Here is a 19345-nt window from a genome sequence, read left to right on the forward strand (position 1 = left end):
CGTACATGACTACTAGGAAAACCATAGCTTTGACTGTATAGACCTTTGCCAGAAGAGTGATGTCTACTTTTTAATATACTGTCTAGGTTTATCATGGCTTTCCTTCCAAAGAGCAAGCATCTTTTAATATCATGGCTGCAGCCACTGTCCACAGTGATTTTGGAGCTCAAGAAAATAAAATTTGTCAGTGATTCCACTTTTTCCTCTTCTATTTGCCATGAAGTGATGGGACCAGATGCCACCAGGCAACCTTTAGCAGAGAGGCCGGGAGGCTGGCTGTGGACGTCTGCCTGGCCTCCTAGGAAGTTGGGGGGTGGGAGCTGGGTAAGCAGGGACAGGACCCTCTACAACCTGCCTTTGGTTTCCTCTGTGAGGCCAGCGCCACCCTGATCATAAAAACAGGCAGAGACAGGTCAGGTAAGGAAGGTGATGTGCCTGTCGTGTGGATATAGGTGCAAACACATCTGAGCAAAAAGTAGCAAATCCAATCCAACCAGAGAGAAAGCCAGGACACCCTCCTTCTCCCACTTGTTAAAGTTCACATCCCTGGAAGCACAGCCTGAGTCGGAAGGTAGGGGGTGAGGGGAGCTGAGTGAGGCAGTGGTCTCAGGGGAGCCCCTGGAGCAGTTATTGCCTCCTTCTCATGAAAACTGTCTGTGATGGGCAAGCCACCACCAACTGGGGACAGACTGGGCCTATAAGGAGGGAGAGGGATGATGTGTCCTGGGATTGCAGGGGGCTTCCCTGGTGATCTCCCACAAGGCGGCTGCAGCCACAGATGGAAGGACCATGGTGTCCCTCACAGTCTGCCCCCCACCAGAGCTCTGCACACCCCTGATTCTGGTCAGTCACACTTCTGGTGCAAGAGGAGTGTTAGGAGGAGAAACCAGGGGCCCCAGGAGGGCGGTGGCTCCACGGCCAGCTCAGTGGTTCCCAACAGGGGATGTTCCTGTCCCGGAGCCACTGAGCCATGTCCGGAGATATTTGTTTGGCCATGCTACAAGGCTTGTGGGATCTCAGTTCCGCGGCCAGGGATGAAACCTGTCCCCTTGGCAGTAGATTTGTCTTTGGATGACAGCAAGTATCTCCCTGGAGATGCCCTCAAGGTTACAGCCCCCTTCTTGGGAGTGGGCTGGAGTCAGTGACCGACAGCTGTAGGGGCACAAAACATGGGCCCCTGGGCTCCTGTGGGGTTGATTCAAGGTGGGGTACCTGCTTCAGGGGCTCCCCTGAGACCACCACATCGCTCAGCTTCCCCCGCTCCCCACCTTCTGACTCAGGCTGTGCTTCCAAGGACCTGAATTTTGAATGGCTGGGAGAGGGAGGGTGTTCTGTTTTTCTCTAACCAATACACCGCCAAGGAAGTTCCCTGCAATCCCAGGACACATTATCCCTCTTCCCTCTTGTCGGCCCAGTCTGCCTCCAGCTGGTGGGAGCTTCTCCACCACAGTTTTCACAAAAAGGAGGCAGTTCTGCACAGCCCCCAACCGGGCAGCCCTGAGTCCTCATCCTTGAGAATTCCAGCAAGGCAGGAGGAGGAGGCACGGCGTGAGAGCTACCAGTGAGCAGTGGGTCCAGTTCATTCAATCAACCTCTCAGCAAATGTTGAACACCTACTGTATGCCTGGCCTTGCTCCAGGAGCCAAAGGTAGAATAACGACCCAGAGAAACTAAAACCCCTGCTCCTGAGAATTTGGGGAGGTCTCAGTTGACAGGATAAATGCATAACAGGTCAGAAAGAGTATCATGGGAGAATATACAGCGAGGAGCTACAGGGCTGGGGGCAGGAGCTGGAAGCATTGGAAAAATGCCTCTCTGTGGCAGTGATTTTATGTGTGTGTTGGGGGGGCCATGCAATGTGTCATGTGGGAGCTTAGTTCCCCGACCAGGGATTGAACCTGTGCCCCCTACAGTGGAAGCGCAGAGTCTTAGCCACTGGACTATGAGAGAAGTCCCTGGAAGTGACTTTTGAGTAGAGACATGAAGAAAGTGAGGGCACAAGTTTTGTGAACATGGGGGCAGGAGTGGGTCAGGCATGGGGGATGTGCAAAGGCCCTGAGGCAGGACCATGCTTGGTGGGTTAGAGAGAGAGCAGAGAGACCCATGTGCCTGGAACCACGAGAGCCAGGGCAAGACAGGAGGTGGGTCTGGGGGTTGGGCCATGCAGGTCCCTGGAAGGTGTGGTGAGGACTTTGGCTTTTACTAGAGGGTGTTGGATTTGTTGGGAGGAAGGGATGAAGGCTAATTATTAATGAACCCCCACCCTACTGAGAAGTCCATGTTGGCTCTAGGGATGCGGATCTTATTATCTGCTTATCACTGGCCCAGGTGTTTGAGTTGGCGGTGTGACCTGGGTCTGGGGCAGGAGACGGGGCCTTGGCTCGCTCTGCACCTGGCCTTGCCCTGCCCCCCATGCCCCTTGAAGTTTGTCTCTGGGCCTTGCCTCTGCCACCACCCCATCAGCTCATCTGGGAGTACAGGTGAGCGGATACACACCTGTCTCCCAGGTGGAAGCACTGACATTTATTTAGCTCTTCAGACTTGTTTTTAATTTAAATGTATGGAAAAGTGTAACCAGCAACTTTTGCTGGGGGCAAATAACACAGCAGGACAGGCCCCACCCAGTCACTTCCCACCCAGGGAGACCCCACCCTGCCGCGGTCCCCACTGTCATTGATGGTCACTTGCATCATGTCCATGATATCTTCTATCCCCTCCTGTCTGACTCAGACTCGCCCTGCTGCCGCGGGAGTGACCTGGGTGTCACTCTTTGTCATTGGAGAGCATGTCATTTTGTGGAAAGGCCAGAGAATGATCTGGTCCCCTGATGACAGGCATTAAAGTTGTTTCCAGTCAGGGCTATTGTGACGACAGCTGCTCAGAACATTCTAGAAGCAGCCTTTGGTGAGTGGCGCTATCGACTCTCTTATCTGTCAGAGACTGCAGGGTGTGGGGTGGAGCTTCTGAGTCTCAGGGGCTGCTGCCACCAGTTACCACCAGTGAGGCAGCTTGGGACAACCAGAATTCTCCCTTTCACCATCTGGAGGCTGGAAGTCCAAGATCAAGGTGTCACTGGCCTGTGCTCCCTCTGGATGCCCCAGCGGAGGGTCCTTCCTCCCTCCTCCAGCTTCTGGGAGTCCCCAGACATCCCTGGTCTTGTGGCCACCTCCCTTGGATCTCTGCCACTGTCTTCACACGGGTATCTTCTCTTTCTGTGCCTCCTCAAGGCGATTGGTCATTGGATTTAGGGTTCACCCAGGTACTCCTTTGAGACCCTCAATTACATCGCAAAGACCCTTTCCCCAAAGGTCCTGTTCACAGATTCTAGAGGGTAGGACACGAACATGATAATTCAACCTTGTACACGAGCATTACTTCAACTGTAGCAGAAACAGCCAAACTCTTTTCTCAGGTGGTCACACCATCCTAACCCCCATGCCCTCAACTAATGTGGGTGTGAGACAGTTCGGGGGTTGGGGGCAGCCCTTCAGCTGGATGTGTGTCCTCCTGTGGGCCAGCCAGATGGTACAGGGTCAGTGAGAGAGAAGTGCAGCCAACAAGAGGGGTGATCTCTGCAGAGAATTCAAAACAGTAAGAAAAGCATCATACCCCCTTCCCCACAGCTGGCATGCTGCAAGATTGCTGAATACAATCTTTTTTTTGGGGGGGGGGGCGGGGAGGATGAATTAGCTGTTGTGATTACTACAGTTTTATTAACAGGAACACAAGTTCCAAACTTGCCTGTTTTCATTCTTCTTTGTGTGCTCAGTCGTGTCCAACTCTTTGTGGCCCCCTGGACTGTAGCCCACCAGGCTCCTCTGCCCATGGAATTTTTCAGGCAAGAATACTGGGGTGCGGTGCCATTTCCTTTTCCAGGGGATCTTCCCAACCCAGGGATAGAACCTGCATCTCTTATGTCTCCTGCACTTGCAGCTGCCTTCTTTACCATTAGCACCACCTGGGAAGCTCCATAATAGCTCCTTATTTGTCTCAAATCTGCTAGATGAAGTCCAGATAGCTCCAATATTAGCCTCAAAATATTACTAGGAAGTTTAAGTCCCAAGAACTTAGCTTTAAGTGACACAGAACCAAAGACCAAGGAGTTGTTATTGTTTAGTTATTAAGTCATGTCTGACTTTCCATGACCCCACACACTGTAGCCTGCCCAGCTCCTCTGTCCCTCAGATTTCCCAGGCAAGAATACTGGAGTGGGTTATCATTTCCTTCTCCAGTTTTCACCCTTTATCCTTTAATAAACATTGCCTCCTGTGGGAAGTCCATTTGAAGAATTCCCAGCACAGGAGGCTTGAGTGGACTCAGTTGTGCATGCCTCCCTGGAGAGGGAGTTTCCGTCTGTAAGCACCTGCGGTCCCTCCGGGCAGCGATCCAGTCACTAACCCAAGTGGACACAGTCAATAATAAACCCGAGGATGGTAAAGACTCAAAGAAACAGATCTTGAGTCACTCATTTCCTTTGTTGCATGTAACCACCTGGCCTTTTTATTCATGTTTAAAAGGACAGAGTCAAAGCGGTGTGGAACTTTTGCTGGGCAAGCGCTAATGCTAGTTTCGACCAAAGTTGCTGATTCGAGTATCTTTTAAATTGCAATGTGTTCTCTCTTTAAATGGCTCCATCGATCCCTGGTTACATGGTCATTTCCGGAAACAATGTTGCCGCCTGAAAGAGTGGCTTCGGGAAGTCGCGGCTGGTGGGGTCACAAGCCATGCTGTCTGCTAGTGAACCCTGCACTGGCATCTTTCTCCCCCCACCCCCAAACCACCCCAGGGCAGGCGCCTCGCCCTGGTCGACCGGTCCAGCTAGCTGGGGAGTAGATGGCAGCGCTAACCCGCAGAGCTCCGGGGAGGAGGAAGCCAGAGACTCAACTTCCCCGATCCATCCCCGCACTGCAATGAGGCAGAGGGGCCCATCTGGGCCTTTCGGGGACCCTTGGGGACTGCAGGTAACACCCGGAGCGCTGAATCCCTTCTTCCCCATCCTGCCTCCAGGGGGCGCGCGGGCACCACGCCTCCCTCCAGAGCTGCGACCCGCCTGGCCTCGCGGGGTTGGGGGGTGGGCGGTCCTGAGATCCTCCGGCTTCATCACTTTTTGCAGAATGAACAGGCCTGGGCTGCCCCAGGAGCTGCTGGTCCCAGGCGTACAGTAGGCGCTCAATAAATAGTCTTTGGAGGAACGCACGAGTGAACCGAAGGGGTAGGGCAAGAGTCCCAAAGGGTGTGGTTCCCATGGTCAGGGCTGAGTGGGGCTGAAAGGGTATGCACAGGTGGGGAAACTGAGACCCAGAGAGCTGCAGGGCTTGACCGGAGGTCACCCACAAGGTCAAGGGTTGAGTCCACTGAGACCTGCATGTCCTGCACCCCTTGCACACTCCCACCATCCTGCGCCCCAGAGGAAAACAACCACAGACGGTACAGATGAGCAGATTGTCTCATATGATGGCATGAGCCACCCCACTCAGGGTGGGGAGGCAGAAGGAGAGGTTTTGCTGGTGCCCCGCAGACACTTCCAATCCACATGACCTAGGCCTACCCTCCTGGCTCTAGAGTCTATGAGGAGACCACATCCAGAACACATGAGGACAGGGCACAGGCTGAAGGTGGGGCACTGACCTGCCTACTCTGCTGGAGGGGTCCCCCCCCCCCGAATTGGCCTGAGAGGTATGTGTGGCCCCAAGGGGCATGGGGACAGGATTGGGACCTAAGAAACCCCCCCACCTTCCCTTATCATCTATTTCCTGTCATCACCGTCCTCCCAGGACCTCCCTCAATCATGCTGGAGGGAGTTGGGGGCTGGAGCAGGAGGAGGAGGGGCAAAGTGCACATGATCACATGTGCACACGGGGGTTGGAGGGGGGGCAGTGAGCATGATTGTGGATCTGACTACCAGCGCATTCCAAAGTGTCTGCGGCCAAGTGTGTGTAACTGGGCTTGTTTTTTTATTTTTTAAAAAAACAGCTCTTGTAAAAATTAAATAGGAATAAAAAAGGGGGTGAACAGGAGGGTTGCCTGAAGGAAAGCCCACCCCACCCTCAAATTGCTGAAGCTGTTAAGATTATCTGTGAACTTCCTGGTAGCAAGGGCAAAAGGGGAAATTAGTATGTTACAGTGCCTGGGTAGGCATGTTTTCTGGGGGTCATGCCTGTTTGTGACAGTGTCTCTGAAAATATGAGAGTGCGTGTGTAAGTAGCAGCCTGAAAGGAGAGAGTGTCGGGGGTTAAACAGTGATGAACTTCCTGGTAGGCAGGACAAGAGGGAAAACCATTACCACATTTCTTTAGGCATGTTTTCCTGGGACCAGGCTTGTGTGTGACAATGTCTCTGAGCACATGAGTGTGAAGCAAGGGGAATAAAAGCAGACACAAAGTCTCTGGGTGTAGAACAACTATGCGTTTCCTGGCAGCCAAGGTGAGAGACGAAACCAGAATTAAAAGTCTGTTCATTGAGTCCTCACCAGTGTGGACCTGCTGGTGACAGTGGCTCTGAAGGTAGGGGTATCTGAGTGTGATGATGGGAGTCATAGAGCTGCAGGTGGAAGACAAACAGTTCCTATCTCCCTGGAAGCTATGGAAAGAGGAGACATATGCTGACTTAGACTAGTCACCCATGTGTGGCCAAGGTCTGGTCTGGCGTCTCAGAGAGGGCAGTGCCGTGCAGCCAGGCGCACGCGACTGTCCTCGGCGGGGCTCCAGAGCCGGGCATAGCCAGCATGGGGGAGAAGCAGCCGGTCCTGGGTGCCATCAGGGCTAATGAGGCGCCGGGCAGCCAGCAGGTAGTCCCGATGGAGGGCCAGCGGGGGGCAAGGGCAGCGGCTTGGAGCCCACACGTACTCCAGGGCCCTCAGTGGGGAGCGGTTCTTGTAGATGAGCTGCACGCGCACCTCATAGCGGGTCTCCTGGGCCTGGCGGACGCGGCCCAGCACCCGGGCCTGGAACACTGTGGGTGGGACCATGCTGAGCCCTGCTGGACAGGGCCTGGGTCCCAACCATGTACCCATTGCAAAATGACAGAACTGAGGGTCAGGTGGGGCAATGGAGGTTCTTGGGGACTGTGGTCAGCTGTGGCCTGGGGTCAAGGTCAGCTTAGGGAACAATGAGGGGTCAGGAGTCAGATTAGGGCAAAGGATCAGATCAGGGAGTCAAATTAGGGTCAGAACGGGTCAAGTTGTAGTCAGGTCAAGGAGTGAAGGGTAAGGTTGGACCAGGGTTAGAGGTCAGCAAGACAGGGGTCAAGTTCAGGTCAATTGGGGGCCAGGTGAGGGATGGGGTCAGGGACCTCTCACCGAAGTCACTGCCGCAATAGTGGAGCAACCGGTGGGCACGACCGCGGGTGTCCGGGCAGGGTGGACAGGGCTCTGCAGGGGCAGTGCGGTCAGGGGTGCGGGCCTTGCCCTGCTGGCCCCCCACCCAGGCTGTCCCCAGCTCACCTGGAGTGGGGATCGGGGTCCGTGGAGGGATGACAGTGGGGGACTCAAGGGGCTGAGGGTCTACCTCCCGAGGCTGAGGCTGCCGCGGGGACCAGCCCAAGACCTGAGCCTGCGCCTGGAAGGGGCCATAGCGCTCCCGAGGGAGCCAGAACTCGAATTCAATGCCTGGGTTGGGCTCCTGCAGGAGGACCTGAGGCGGGGGCGGGGGCGGGGCGGGGAGAGTGTTACACACTAGGGAACTGCACTAGGACCTGATGGCCGGCCACTCCCCCCACGCACACTCTACCCTGCCTCCTCCCTCTGACCGGTAGTCCCCAGCCTTCCCCCTCTGACCCCTGCTCCCCCCCAGATTCTTTGACCCCATCCCCAACGCCCAGCCGCCCTCTCAGGCCCACCCCCACCTGCAGGAGCAGGTCTTCGGAGGTGGGCCCGGCGGCGCGCAATGTCTCCTCCCGCCCTGTGGCGCGGGTGTAGATCACGCGGGTGCCCGCTGCCTCGTAGGTCCCGGCCGGGCTGACCGCCCAGTTCCCGTTGAGCACGTAGCGCCCGTCGCCCCCCATCAGCGCTGCAAGAGAAGGGTCAGCCCGGGCTCCCTAGAAATGACCTTGCCCACCTCCCCGACCCTGCCATCTCCCTCCCCGCGGGATTCGGGCGGCCAGCGCGGCGCCTCCTCCCTCTGACCCTGCGATACCCAGGTGGTTCCGGCTCCGGTGGGCGGCGCGGATGTGTCTGGCGCCCTCGGGGATCAGGGTCACGTTCCAGTACCCAGCGAAGGCACCTGGGCGGGAGGGAAGGAAGGTGTTGGGGAGCAGCTAGGGTGTATTTGAAGGATGGTTTGAGGGTTAAGTGAGATGCTGCGGTAAGGAGATTAGCCAAGGCCCTGGTCCTCCGAAGACCAGTACTAACCGATGGGTTGGAGTTAGGATTATTACCACCGTTTACGTGCGGCAGCAAAAGAGTTAAACCCATGTCTGTTCAGGGAAGGGCGGAATAATCTGGTAAAGACCAATCAGAATGATGGGGGGGGGGGTGGGCCGGAGACTGTCCAATCAGCGCGGCATATTAAGGACAAAAAGGGCTCTGGGAGAACTCGAGGACGGGGCAGGCGGTCACCGGCGTCGCGGAACACGCGTTGTACGAAGAGGCACGAGTCGTTGGCGCCGCCGCAGCGGCCGCAGCGGTCTTCGCGGGCGTCGGAGCCCAGCAAACCGTCACAGCCGGCACTCTAAAGGGGTGGGGTGGACACGCGCGCCGTCAGACGGTCCCCGCTCGCCTAGGCCATCGAAGGGGCGGGACCCTGGAAGAAGGCTGAATCAAGAACTAAAAGGATGGAGCCTTGAGGGCAGGTCCTCGTGGGAGGAGGCTGGGGATGGAGTCTAGTGATAGATGGGGCAGGGGAGGGCCTGGACTTGATACGGGGCGGGGCCTAGGGAAGAGGGCAGGACCAGGTTTGGAGGCGTGGTATGGAGGGAAGAGGCGGTGTGGAATTTGGGGGCGGGGCCTTGTTGGAAATGGGCGGGGTGGGGCGGGGCCTGGAATCCTCACGAGGCAGCGGCCAGCCACGCAGAGTCCCTGGGCGCCCGGACTGCAGGGGGTACCGTCCAGCACGCGACCGAAGCTGTGATAGAAGTCGTGCCCCACGGCTAGGCAGTTGAGGTCGCACTGGTTGGGTGCTGGGGATGCGAGAAGTCGGCGGGCATGTGGGGGGATTTATATTTGGATTCCAGCTCCCTCCTTGCCAGTCTTCCCCAGGCAGCCATCCCCTTGGGCATATGAGGCTCAGAGACTCAGCCAAAGCCACAAATGGAGGCTGAGGCAGAGCACGGACTGGACCTTAGGCATTCTGCTTCCTGCTCCCTGGGATTGTCCCAGACTCGTATTCTGGGCCAGAATGTATTCATTCGTTCGTTCATTCATTCATTCATGTTAAGTCCTAGTACTAGGGACCCATTATTAACGTCATCTGGAGAAGGAAATGGCAACCCATTCCAGTATTCTTGCCTGGAAAATTCCATGGACAGAGGAACCTGGCTGGCGGGCTACAGTCCATGGGGCTGCAAAGAGTCAGACACGACTGAGCATGCACACACAATATCAACGTCATTACCTATTCTTCACTCATTCTTTAATATATTCATTCCACAAACAGTCATCAAGCACATTTCCCAGACAATGTTCTAGGCTCTGGGTAGAGTGGTGGGCAGAACTCATTCAGCACTTGGACCCTGCACCCAGCAGGTGCTCAATAAAAAGTATTTACTCAGTGCTGAGCCCTGCATATCCTGAGTATGTTGCTGTCCCTCCCTGGGACTCTGTTTCCCCCTCTGCCTGGCAGCGGAGCACAATGGATAGTCTGATCACACCCACAGGCTCACAGCCCCGATCCCTGCTCCCTCACCCCACCCCCGCTCAAACTCCCTCCATCTCCCAACTTCCTGAGGCTGGCTGGCAGACCCTGCCTGGAATGGAGCCTAAGCTGGCCCTGGCGGGCCTCTGTGGGGGTGAGATCATGGCAAGTTTCCTCCAATTCTTAGGGTGAAGGGAAAAAAAAAACCCATGAGGTTGACGGTTGGAACTTTCTCCATTCCAGGATTTTCTTATCTGTGTCTACCCCCACCATGGCGTCTGAAGCTGCCTGTTTCCCTTAAATCTGGAGGCGCGCTGCCCTGGGCACACAGTTATATAACTCGCTATTTTCAGCTCAACAACATTTCCTGCTACTGGTATAAGTTTGAGAACTCTTGGCCTCTAGATACAGCTCCCAGTAAATCTTCAGCTTGGTGTTCAACCCTGTGCAGAATAGACCCTTCCTCCTTCTGCCCCTGCTTCACAACTCCCACATGCTTTCTCGGCTTCACTTCACCAACTCCTACATATCCTGCAAAGCCCCAGTGCTAATGCCCCCTTCTTGCAACCCTCCAAGTTCCTCTTCCTTTTTAGAAGCTAACTCTTTCTGGCCAGTTTTGAGTTGTTCCCTCTGGACTAGCAGGAGGCTGGGCTACTCACCACCATAGAAGGGCACCCATTGGTAGGTCTTCTGGGTGCCTAGGATGGGGTGGCCATTGTAGAGGGCACATTGGAGGTCTCGAAATGGCATGGCCCCTGGGGGACAGTCCTGGGGACAAAGATGGGTGCAGCAGAGGCTGGGACAGCCCCTAGAGCACCTGGTATGGTGGTAAGCATATTTGGGGGCTTGAGCAGGGAAGCAGGAGGGCTTCGGGGAGAACCGAGTTTAAGAGATGGGGTGGGTAGTACATACAGGCTGCTGGCAGAGGCGGTACTCATGGGTGTCCCCCCAGCACAGTTCTTCCCTTGGAAACCTATGAGGAGCAAGGGGGCCAGACTGTTGTCAGCACCTCCGGGAACCCCCTTCCCCAAAACCAGCCTGCCCATCAGTCTACCCTCCCCAACCCCACCCACATTCCAGCTGGATCAGTGGGATTAAAAGTCACAGCATGTGTGGGCAGGCCAAGGGTGCGGCCAGGGGCTGGGCTGGGCTGGCAGGAGAGGAGGGGCAAGGACCCCCCTCCCATTCCACTGGGCAGCCTCCTCACCGGATACATCTCCGGCTGCGCACTGAGAGCCCTCGCCCGCAAGAGCTGGAACAGCGACTCCAGGAACCCCATGGCGTCCACTCACCTGGACCCTACTTGGGGAGAGAGAGTCACAGTCAGCCTGGACGGGAGGCTGGCTAATCCCATGCGGCAGCCTCGTCCCCATCCCTGCTGCCCCAGGGCCTATGTCCCCTTTTACCTGAGCGTTGCCCCCCAAACCACAATTCAGGAAGGTCCACAGCAGAAGCAAGAGGTTCCAGAGGGAGCGGGGTCTGGGGGGGCAGAGGGTGCATGGAAGTGGGGGTGCCAGCAGGCCAGGGGTTGAACCCCAGCTCTACCCCGACTGTCTGATTTCAGACAGTAACTCAACCTCTCTGAGCTTCCCTTCTCATCTCTGAAAAATGAAGTCATAATAGAGCCCACCTAATAGAAAAGTTTTGAGGGCTCCGTCAGATTAGGTGAGAAAAATGGGAGGCACAGAGCCTGGTATGGAGAAGGAAAACATAAAAATTATTATTATTGGTTGTTTATTGTCATGATGCACACAGTAGGTGCTTATTTGGTGTCTCATCATGGAAAGAATCATTCATTTCAGGGATGTGCACGGGTCTCTCTAGGGTCCTAGGTCCTTCCCCACTCTCCCCACCATCTTTGCACTTACCTTCTGGTATAGCCGGGGGCCAGATGCTCCTCTTTCTCTGGCCTCAGTTTCCCCATCTGTGTAATGGGGACCAGCTCGGTTCTGTCCAGTATTCTATGAGACCTTGCAGAGGGTGTGGCTGGTGGGAGCTGGAGCTGGTGCCCGGCAGAGGCACCCCCTCACAGGCAGGCCCCCAGCCTCCAGGGCTCCCTCAGCTCCCAGATGTGAGACAGCAGGGAGCTCCTGGATGGGGTAAGGGGCAGGGAGGGGTGACCTGGCCCTGGTCCAGTGGGTGCCTCATGGCCTCATGTGCGGAGGGTGTGGGATGGAGCCCCCGAGCCGCCTGCAAGAGGGAAAGGGGCGGCCAGTAAGGATGATGGAGGGAAGAGGGAGGCAGCTGCGTGGGGGTAGGGGAGGGGGTGGCAGAGAGACTTTGCCTCCTTGGGCCTCAGTTTCCTTATTTGTCAGAGAAGGATGGAGTCATTTGTCATCCCCACCCTCCACATGACCACAGTACTAGATGAGGAAGGGGATGGAAGCAGCCACCTAGTGAGTCCTTTCTCGGGCCAGGGCCATGGCACCCGGCAGCCAGCAGTGCCCAGAGGACACACAGGACGTTGGAGGCCTGCAGCCTGGAGGTCCTGGCGCTGGGTGGGGCAGGCCAGCCCACTAGACCACCCTGAGCTCATTTCCCTGGTTATCCAGTTCTCCTGGCTCAGAAACACTGAGGAACTGGGCGGGGGGGCAACCCCGGGGTGGGACCCCGTCTGATCAGAGCCCTGTGACTCGCTGCATCTCTAAACCCCAGCCCTGGCTGGCTTAGGCAGCAGGAAAAAGTCCGGGCTGGGGAGCAGAGGGAGGGGGAGGGGGCTGGCCCTTCTGACAACTGCTTCCCACTTAGCACTGGCTTGTTGCGGTGGGGGGGTCTAGGTGATGGAACATGAGGGGCCAGAAGGACCACCGTTCCCACTCTCCAGGGTTCCCTACCCGAGGAGTCGCACGGTGGGTACAATCTCAGGGCGTCCACGCCTCCGGGCCTCAGTTTCCCCAGGAGGAAGTGGCTTCCTCCCACCCTATGGATGGCTGCCTCATCCCCCAACCCCAGCTTTGGGTGGGGGAGAAGACGCTGGCCGCGATAGTGGGGGGATAGAAAGAGGGACTTACCAGCTACGCAGAGCCCAGGCGGCTCGTCCTGGCTCCCCGGGCGGCCCCTGGGCGAGCGGAAGCGGCGGGGCCCGCGAGGAGGGGCGGGGGGAGCCCGGCGCGGCCCCTCCCACCCGGCCTCCCAGGGCGCGCCCCGGCCGGGGTCCGGAGGGGCTGCGGCGCCGTGCGCCCCCGCGCGGCCGTTGCGCGCCCGGGCACCGATCTGCGGCAGGGGACTGCCCTGCACGAGCGGTGCCCCCCTCTCCCCCCCGGGGCTGCGGCCTGGTGTCCGACCGTCCGCGTCCCGGTGACCTTGGGAAGCCCAGGGCGGGGGAGCCACGCGGGGACTGACCCCCACCTCGGGGCTGCTATTCCGGGCGCCGCGCTCAGGGCCCGGGAATGTGCGCACACCGAGGGCGCCCTGCTGCGGCTCCTGGAGGGCGCTGCCCTCTCTCCACCGACGCCCAGATCGCGTCGCCCCTAAGGTTCCTTTTCGCGGCCACTACCCCTCCCCAAATCCCTTTCCCTACCCCTCCCTGAAGGTCACTCAGGGTTGCGGTTGCGGGGTTCCCGCCCCTGGTCCCGACCACCCCCAGCGTAGGGCCCCAGAGCACTGGGGAGAAGCTCGGCCCCAGGGGCCGGGCGTGGGGGGCGGAGAGCCCCTTCCCAGCCTGGCGCATTCCCGGGCGCTGCTGTCACCAGAGGACGCGCCCCACCCTGCCTCCCGCCCTCCTTGCACGGCCCGGGGAGGCGAGCCGTGGCTTCGATGCTAGCCCTGGTCGAGGAGGTCCCCCTCTCATTTGGCTGCGGACCCGCCCTCCTCGACCTCAGGTTCCCCAGCCAGGCAATGGGGCCCGCGGGGACCTGTCTCTACAGCGATACTTTGTGCGGACCGGCAAGGACAGGGTTACCCCAGGGTTCCCCACCATCCCAACCCTTTCCTGGTTTAGCCTCTGCGCACCCTTCATCTCCCTCCCTGGCAGGGACGCCGCAGGCGCCCTTCACTAGCCCCCTCCCCCTGGCTCCTCCCCGTCGCCCCGGGATGCCCCCTGGCGAGCGGCTTGAGAAGACTGGGTCACCAAGTGGGCGAAGGAAGGACGCCCCTTCTTCGTGGGCTCGGCCCGGGCTCAGCTTGAGTGCTGCCTTCTCCCGGGAGCCCGCTGTGGGGTCTCCCAGCCCAGACCACATGGAGGGCGCATTGCAGATCCCGCTCTTTTCTCCAGCCTGGAGCAGCTCAAAGCAGGGCTATCCAATGCCATTTATTTGTCCAAAACTTATTGAGCACTTACTGTGTGCCACTGCTGGCTTCCTGGGTGGTTCAGCGGTAAAGAATCTACCTGCAATACAGGAGACTCTGGTTGAATCCCTGGGTTGGAAAGATTCCCTGGAGGAGGTCATGGCAAACCCACTCTAGTATTCTTGCCTGGAGAATCCCATTGACAGAAGAGTCTGGAGGGCTACAGTCCATGGGGTCAAAAAGAGTCGGACTTGACTGAAGACTGAGCACACATGTGTGCTGCTGCACCTGGAAACAACCCCATCAATTAGGCTAGTGAGGTAGGCATCCCCTAGAATGGTGTAAGGCCACCTTCTGACCTAGAGGCTCTGAAAAAATAGCCCAAGCCCACTGCAGATGGGGTGGGGGTCAGGAAGGCCCTTCCCCAGAAGGTGATTGCCACAGGGAGGTGGCGGAAGGGGACATGGAACAGCACATGCAAAGGTCCTGAGGCTGGAATAGAGAATAAGGTTCTACAGGGAAGTTGGTGTGGTTGGAGCAAATAGCCAGGGTTGGGGTGGAGATGTGGTCCGAGAGGGGTGGGGGGTGGCAGCCATGGGAGGTGGGGGGGCGCTCTGGTTTGGGAACACCTGCCTCTGGCATTCTGGGGGCAGGAGGGGGCTCCAGAAAGCAGTGGGGAGGCAGCGGCAGGTATGGTGGGGCCAAGGGCCGGGGTGGGGGAGGGGACAGCACTGGGTGGTTCCCAGCAGTCTGGGAGTGGTGTCTGCAGGCTGCGTGACAGATCCCAGGGGGATTGGATGGGAGGAGGCAAGCACGAGCCTGGCCTGAGCAGCCAGGGAGGGGAGGCGCCCTCTTCCCTGAGGGGTGGGGGTGGGGGGCAAGTTCAGAGGTCAGCTGAGGATGGGTCTAGGCATGAGGCACGGGAAAGGCTGGGAGTCCAGGGGCCACATCTGGCCAGAGAGGGACACGTGGGCATCCACTGCACACAGTGGTGGTGAGAGTAGTGGATGAGGTCATGGGGTGTGCATGTGGACAGAACAAAGACTGGGGTCCCCTCAGGTCTCCAAAGAGTGGGCGCCTGGGAGGCGGGAGTAACCTGTGTGGGTGAGGTAAGGATGGAGCTGGACTAGTGGCTGGTGGATCAGCATCGATAGAGGCAGTGACCTTGACAAGGCTGAGCCTGGTGGGTCAGGGCTCGAAAGGGTGGCAGGAGGATGCGGGTAATGGTGAGGGCAGGTACCCTCCGCAGAGCACCTACTGTGTGCGAAGCTGGGACCTAGGGCCTGGGCGGTGTCAGAAAGGATTCAGGCTTGACCAGGAGCGCCACCAAGTGGACAAGCTCATCCCCCTCCCATGTGCTTCAGGCCCCAAGCCCCAGGGGCTGGAGACAGTGTGCCTGCAGGAAGGTATACAGAAGGCTTCGAGGACTGCATATTCCAAGCAATGTGCTCAGCAGAGTGCGTACAGCAGGCACTGTGTCCTGCAGGGAGCATATACAGCGGGCTTTAGGCTTTGGAGGGGATATACACAGCAGTCACTGCATCCTAGAGACGCATCCAGCAGGCCCTTTGTCCTGCAGGGAACGTATACAGTAGATACTGCAACCTGCAAGGAATGCATTTAGTAGACACTGAACATCCCGAGGAGTGTATGCAACAGTCCATGTAGCCTGCAAAAAAATGTATACAAAAGTCATAGCACACTGCAAGGAATGCACACAGCAGGCACTGAGTACAGTGTCTATGGCAGGCATTGTACTCTGCAGTGAATGTATACAGCAGGCACTGAGTCCTGTAGAAAGAGCATACAGCAGCCCCTGTGTCCTGCAAGGACATCTCACAGCGCTTACTGGATCCTCCAGGGAGCGTATACAGTAAGCCTGTGCCTAGCATGGGGACACAAGCGCTTGAGAGCTGGCAAGATGCGACTGGGGTGAAGGTGTGGAGTCCTGTGCCTGCCCGTGCCTCCCAGCCTTTGCTGCCCCCCAGGTTTCCAGCCTCGCATACCCAGCCAGGATGAAACTCAGCTGGGTTCAGCTGATTCCCGGAGGGGAAGGCTGAGCGCTCAACTCACAACACCTGCTGCAGGTGGAGGGGTGGGTGTGAGGTTTGGCGGCTCCAGGTGTGGTGGCATCTCACCACCCCCAACTCATGCACTGGCCTGGACCTAGGCCCAGGGGTTATGGGGTCCCCCAACACTGAACTCTTTCCTGAACCCCACCCTTGAAGCTGGGCTTGGACAGGATCAGGCCCAGTCAACATGGGTCCTGACGGATGTGGATCAGCCAGGCTCCCTCTGTGGCCTCACTAGCTTGAACTTCCCAAACGTCCTCCCCAACCCTCTGCAGCCTCCCGTGATCCCTCAGGCCTGGCCACGTGGTCCACAGGACCCTCCAGCCTCCTGTGTAGACTAGGTAGGAGGGGTCCTGTCACCCTGCCCCAGAACTTGGGTCTCTGAAGCTGCCCAGCTGTTCCTGGCCATGAGTGGAGCAGGATCGGGGCCCCACCATGGCGAGGGTGGCCCATGTGAGCTGGGATGATACTGCTTCTCTGCCCTAGGGAGATGCCAACAGAGGCCAGAAGCAGAAAGGGCTGGACTTCTGAGACAGTTGTTTGAGTCCCTGGACAAAGCCACACCTGAAGCGGTCCATTATGTTTCACTTGAGCAATTTTGAGTTTCTGTGACTTCTCATCAAGGAGTCTCCACTAATAGAGAACAGCATTTTTTCCGTCACCTTCACCCCCCAGACAAGTCCTCTTTCTTAGGTCACTGACCCTGTGATGGAGTAGTTCACATCTACAGGTCACCACTGCCTTGAAGGCCTCCATATGTGATGTGACACCCCCCACAGCCCCCATGAGAGAAATCCTCACCCCACCTCATGGGTCAGGACTCTGGGGAGCAGAGGGGAACAGTCACATGCAGCAAGACTTGGAGGGTGTGGGGTGACTTCACACTCATATCTGAATGGGTGTCCTGAGCTCCTTTTTTAAATTTAATTTTTCTTTTTTTTTTAACAAACTATTTTCTTGACATGTACACACTGCTTTATTTATTTTTGGCTGCAGTGGGTCTTTGTTGCTGCACGTGGGCTTTCTCTAGTTGGGGAGAGCGGGGGCTACTCTCCAGTTGCGGTGCATGGGCTTCTCATTACACGAGCTTCTCTTTTTGCAGAACACAGGCTCTAGGCGCACAGGCTTCAGTAGTTTTGGCACGTGGGCTCAGGTGCTCTGAGGCATGAGAAATATTCTCAGACCAGGGGTCAAACCCTTGTGCCCTGCATTGGCAGGTAGATTCTTACCCACTGTGCCACCAGGGAAGTCCCTAATTTAATTTTTAATTTTTGGCTGCACCGCAAGGCATGCGGGATATTAGTTCTCAGAACCCGGGCCCCCTGCAGTGGAAGCCTGGATTCACTATTTGTGTGTTTAACTTAATTATTTTATTTTTAATTGAAGGATACTTGCTTTACAATATTGTGTTTGTTTTGGCCATACATCAACTTGAATCAGCCATAGTATACATATGCCCCCTTCCTCTTGAACCTCCCTCCCACCCTCTCCTACCCCCTTCCACCCCTCTGGGTTGTCCCAGAGCACGGGGTTGAGCTCCCTCAGTCAAACAAGAAGCCTGGATTCTTAATCACTGGATCGCCAGTGGAGTTCTTCCTGAGCTCCTTTTGAGGCAGTGCGGTGGGGGGACACTCTTGAGCCAGGGGATGCTGGAGGCAGGACCTGGAGAATGAGGGGGAACTGAACAGAGGAGGGTGTGAGAGAGGGTGTTCCTGGCTGACAGAACAGCACGTGCAAAGGCCGAGGGGCCAGAGAAGCTGGGTGAGGACCAGGCCCTCTGAGGAGGCCTGTGTAATGGGGTGAACAGGAAGCCGGGGAGGTGGGGGGCAGGGGCCTCACAGCACCTGGGGGCTAGGAGCATGGGAAAGTTACACAGAAACAGCAAGAAGTGTTAGGTGAGAAAGTTAGAAAAGTTATGCAGGATCCAATGGCAGGTATATAGAAGAAGTATCTATGTTAGCATTAGCTCAGACAGGAAGGGGATAGGAATAAACCCCCATGGTCACCCACAATGATCTGAGGGTAGAGGTTAGAGGTGACTCTGAGTTACTTACTGCCTTTAAGGTTTTAATTTCTCCGTCACCTTTTAATTATTTTTTAAAGAGAACTTTAAAAAAATTTTGGCCACACTATGGCGATTATGGGATCTTATTAACCTGACTAGGGATTGAACCTGCACCCCCTGCAGTGAAAGCACAGAGTCCTAAGTACTGGACTGCCAGGGAAGTCCCTAAAGAGAAATTTTATTTTGGAATAATTTTAGATTCACAGAAAGTTACAAAAATATTACTATCAGTTCTGTCTATCCTTTGTCATCAGTAGTATAATCCCCACCCCACCCCTTAGGATGTCCACATCCTGGTCCTGGGGCCTGTGACCATGTAACAGGGCAGAGGGGACCCTGCAGGTGGGATTAATGCCCCTGAGATGGGGATGACCCTGGATTCCCCGGAGGGCCCAGTGTCATCACAGGGTCCTTATAAGAGGGAGGGGGAGGGTCAGAGGCAGAGAGACAGGAGATGCTGCCCTGCTGGCTGTGAGGATGGAGGGAGGGGCCACAAGACAGGGATGTAGTGCCTTTGCTGCTGCTGAATCATGTCAGTCGTGTCCGACTCTGTGCGACCCCATAGACGGCAGCCCACCAGGCTCCCCCGTCCCTGGGATTCTCCAGGCAGGAACACTGGAGTGGGTTGCCATTTCCTTCTCCAGTGCATGAAAGTGAAGTCGCTCAGAGCGTCCGAGTCTTCGCAACCCCATGGACTGTAGCCTACCAGGCTCCTCCGTCCATGGGATTTCCCAGGCAAGAGTACTGGAGTGGGTTGCCATTGCCTCTAGAAGGTGGAAAAAGGGGGAACCAGTGCTCCCCAGGAGCCTCCAGAGGGACCAGCCCTGCCCACGTCTGAGCTCCAGAACATGAGATATATATGTGTGCCTTCTTTTATATTTATTTGTTTATTATGGCTGTGCTGGGTCTTCCTTGCTGCTCAGGGTTTTCTCTACTTGCGGCGAGTGGGCGCTTCTCTCTAGTTGTGGTGTGTGGGCTTCTCATTGCAGGGGCGTCTCTTGTTGCTGAGCACAGGCTGTAGGATGCTCAGGTTTCACTAGTTGCAGTTCACAGGCTCAACAGTTGTGGTGCACTGGGCCCCATCGCGCCCCGTTGCTCTGTGATACGTGGGATCTTCCTGGACCAGAGATCAAACCCATGTCTCCTGCATTGGCAGGCGGATTCTTCACCACTGAGCCACCAGGGAAGCCCCA

At 56.9% G+C, this 19345-nt stretch overlaps 1 protein-coding gene across 1 annotated transcript; it reads right to left on the reverse strand.

The window, feature by feature from the left end:
* Positions 1 to 5931: 5931 nt before the first annotated feature.
* On the reverse strand, positions 5932 to 12853 carry ADAMTSL5 (ADAMTS like 5). Its single transcript, XM_061151247.1, has 13 exons — positions 12800 to 12853; positions 11657 to 11978; positions 11195 to 11267; positions 10996 to 11087; positions 10701 to 10761; positions 10448 to 10556; positions 8987 to 9114; positions 8555 to 8666; positions 8133 to 8219; positions 7843 to 8006; positions 7442 to 7631; positions 7298 to 7369; positions 5932 to 6951 (listed from the first exon to the last, which is right to left on the reverse strand). The coding sequence occupies exons 2-13, from the start codon at positions 11710 to 11712 to the stop codon at positions 6650 to 6652; spliced, it is 1446 nt and encodes a 481-aa protein (XP_061007230.1). The 5' UTR covers positions 11713 to 11978; positions 12800 to 12853; the 3' UTR covers positions 5932 to 6649.
* Between the last annotated feature and the right edge of the window lie 6492 nt (positions 12854 to 19345).

This window comes from Dama dama, chromosome 9 (genome assembly GCF_033118175.1).
Source record: "Dama dama isolate Ldn47 chromosome 9, ASM3311817v1, whole genome shotgun sequence".
In the NCBI taxonomy this organism is placed as follows: Eukaryota; Metazoa; Chordata; class Mammalia; order Artiodactyla; family Cervidae; genus Dama; species Dama dama.

What these genes read in the sequence shown, in the direction of transcription:
- ADAMTSL5 (XM_061151247.1), bottom strand. Translation starts at nt 11,712, where the DNA reads ATGGGGAAACTGAGGCCAGAGAAAGAGGAGCATCTGGCCCCCGGCTAT. An exon ending in GCGTGGCTGGCCGCTGCCTC is followed by an intron (nt 8,667 to 8,986) that starts GTGAGGATTCCA and finishes CCACCCCTTTAG; the next exon opens with AGTGCCGGCTGTGACGGTTT. An exon ending in GACCCCGATCCCCACTCCAG is followed by an intron (nt 7,370 to 7,441) that starts GTGAGCTGGGGA and finishes CTGCCCCTGCAG; the next exon opens with AGCCCTGTCCACCCTGCCCG.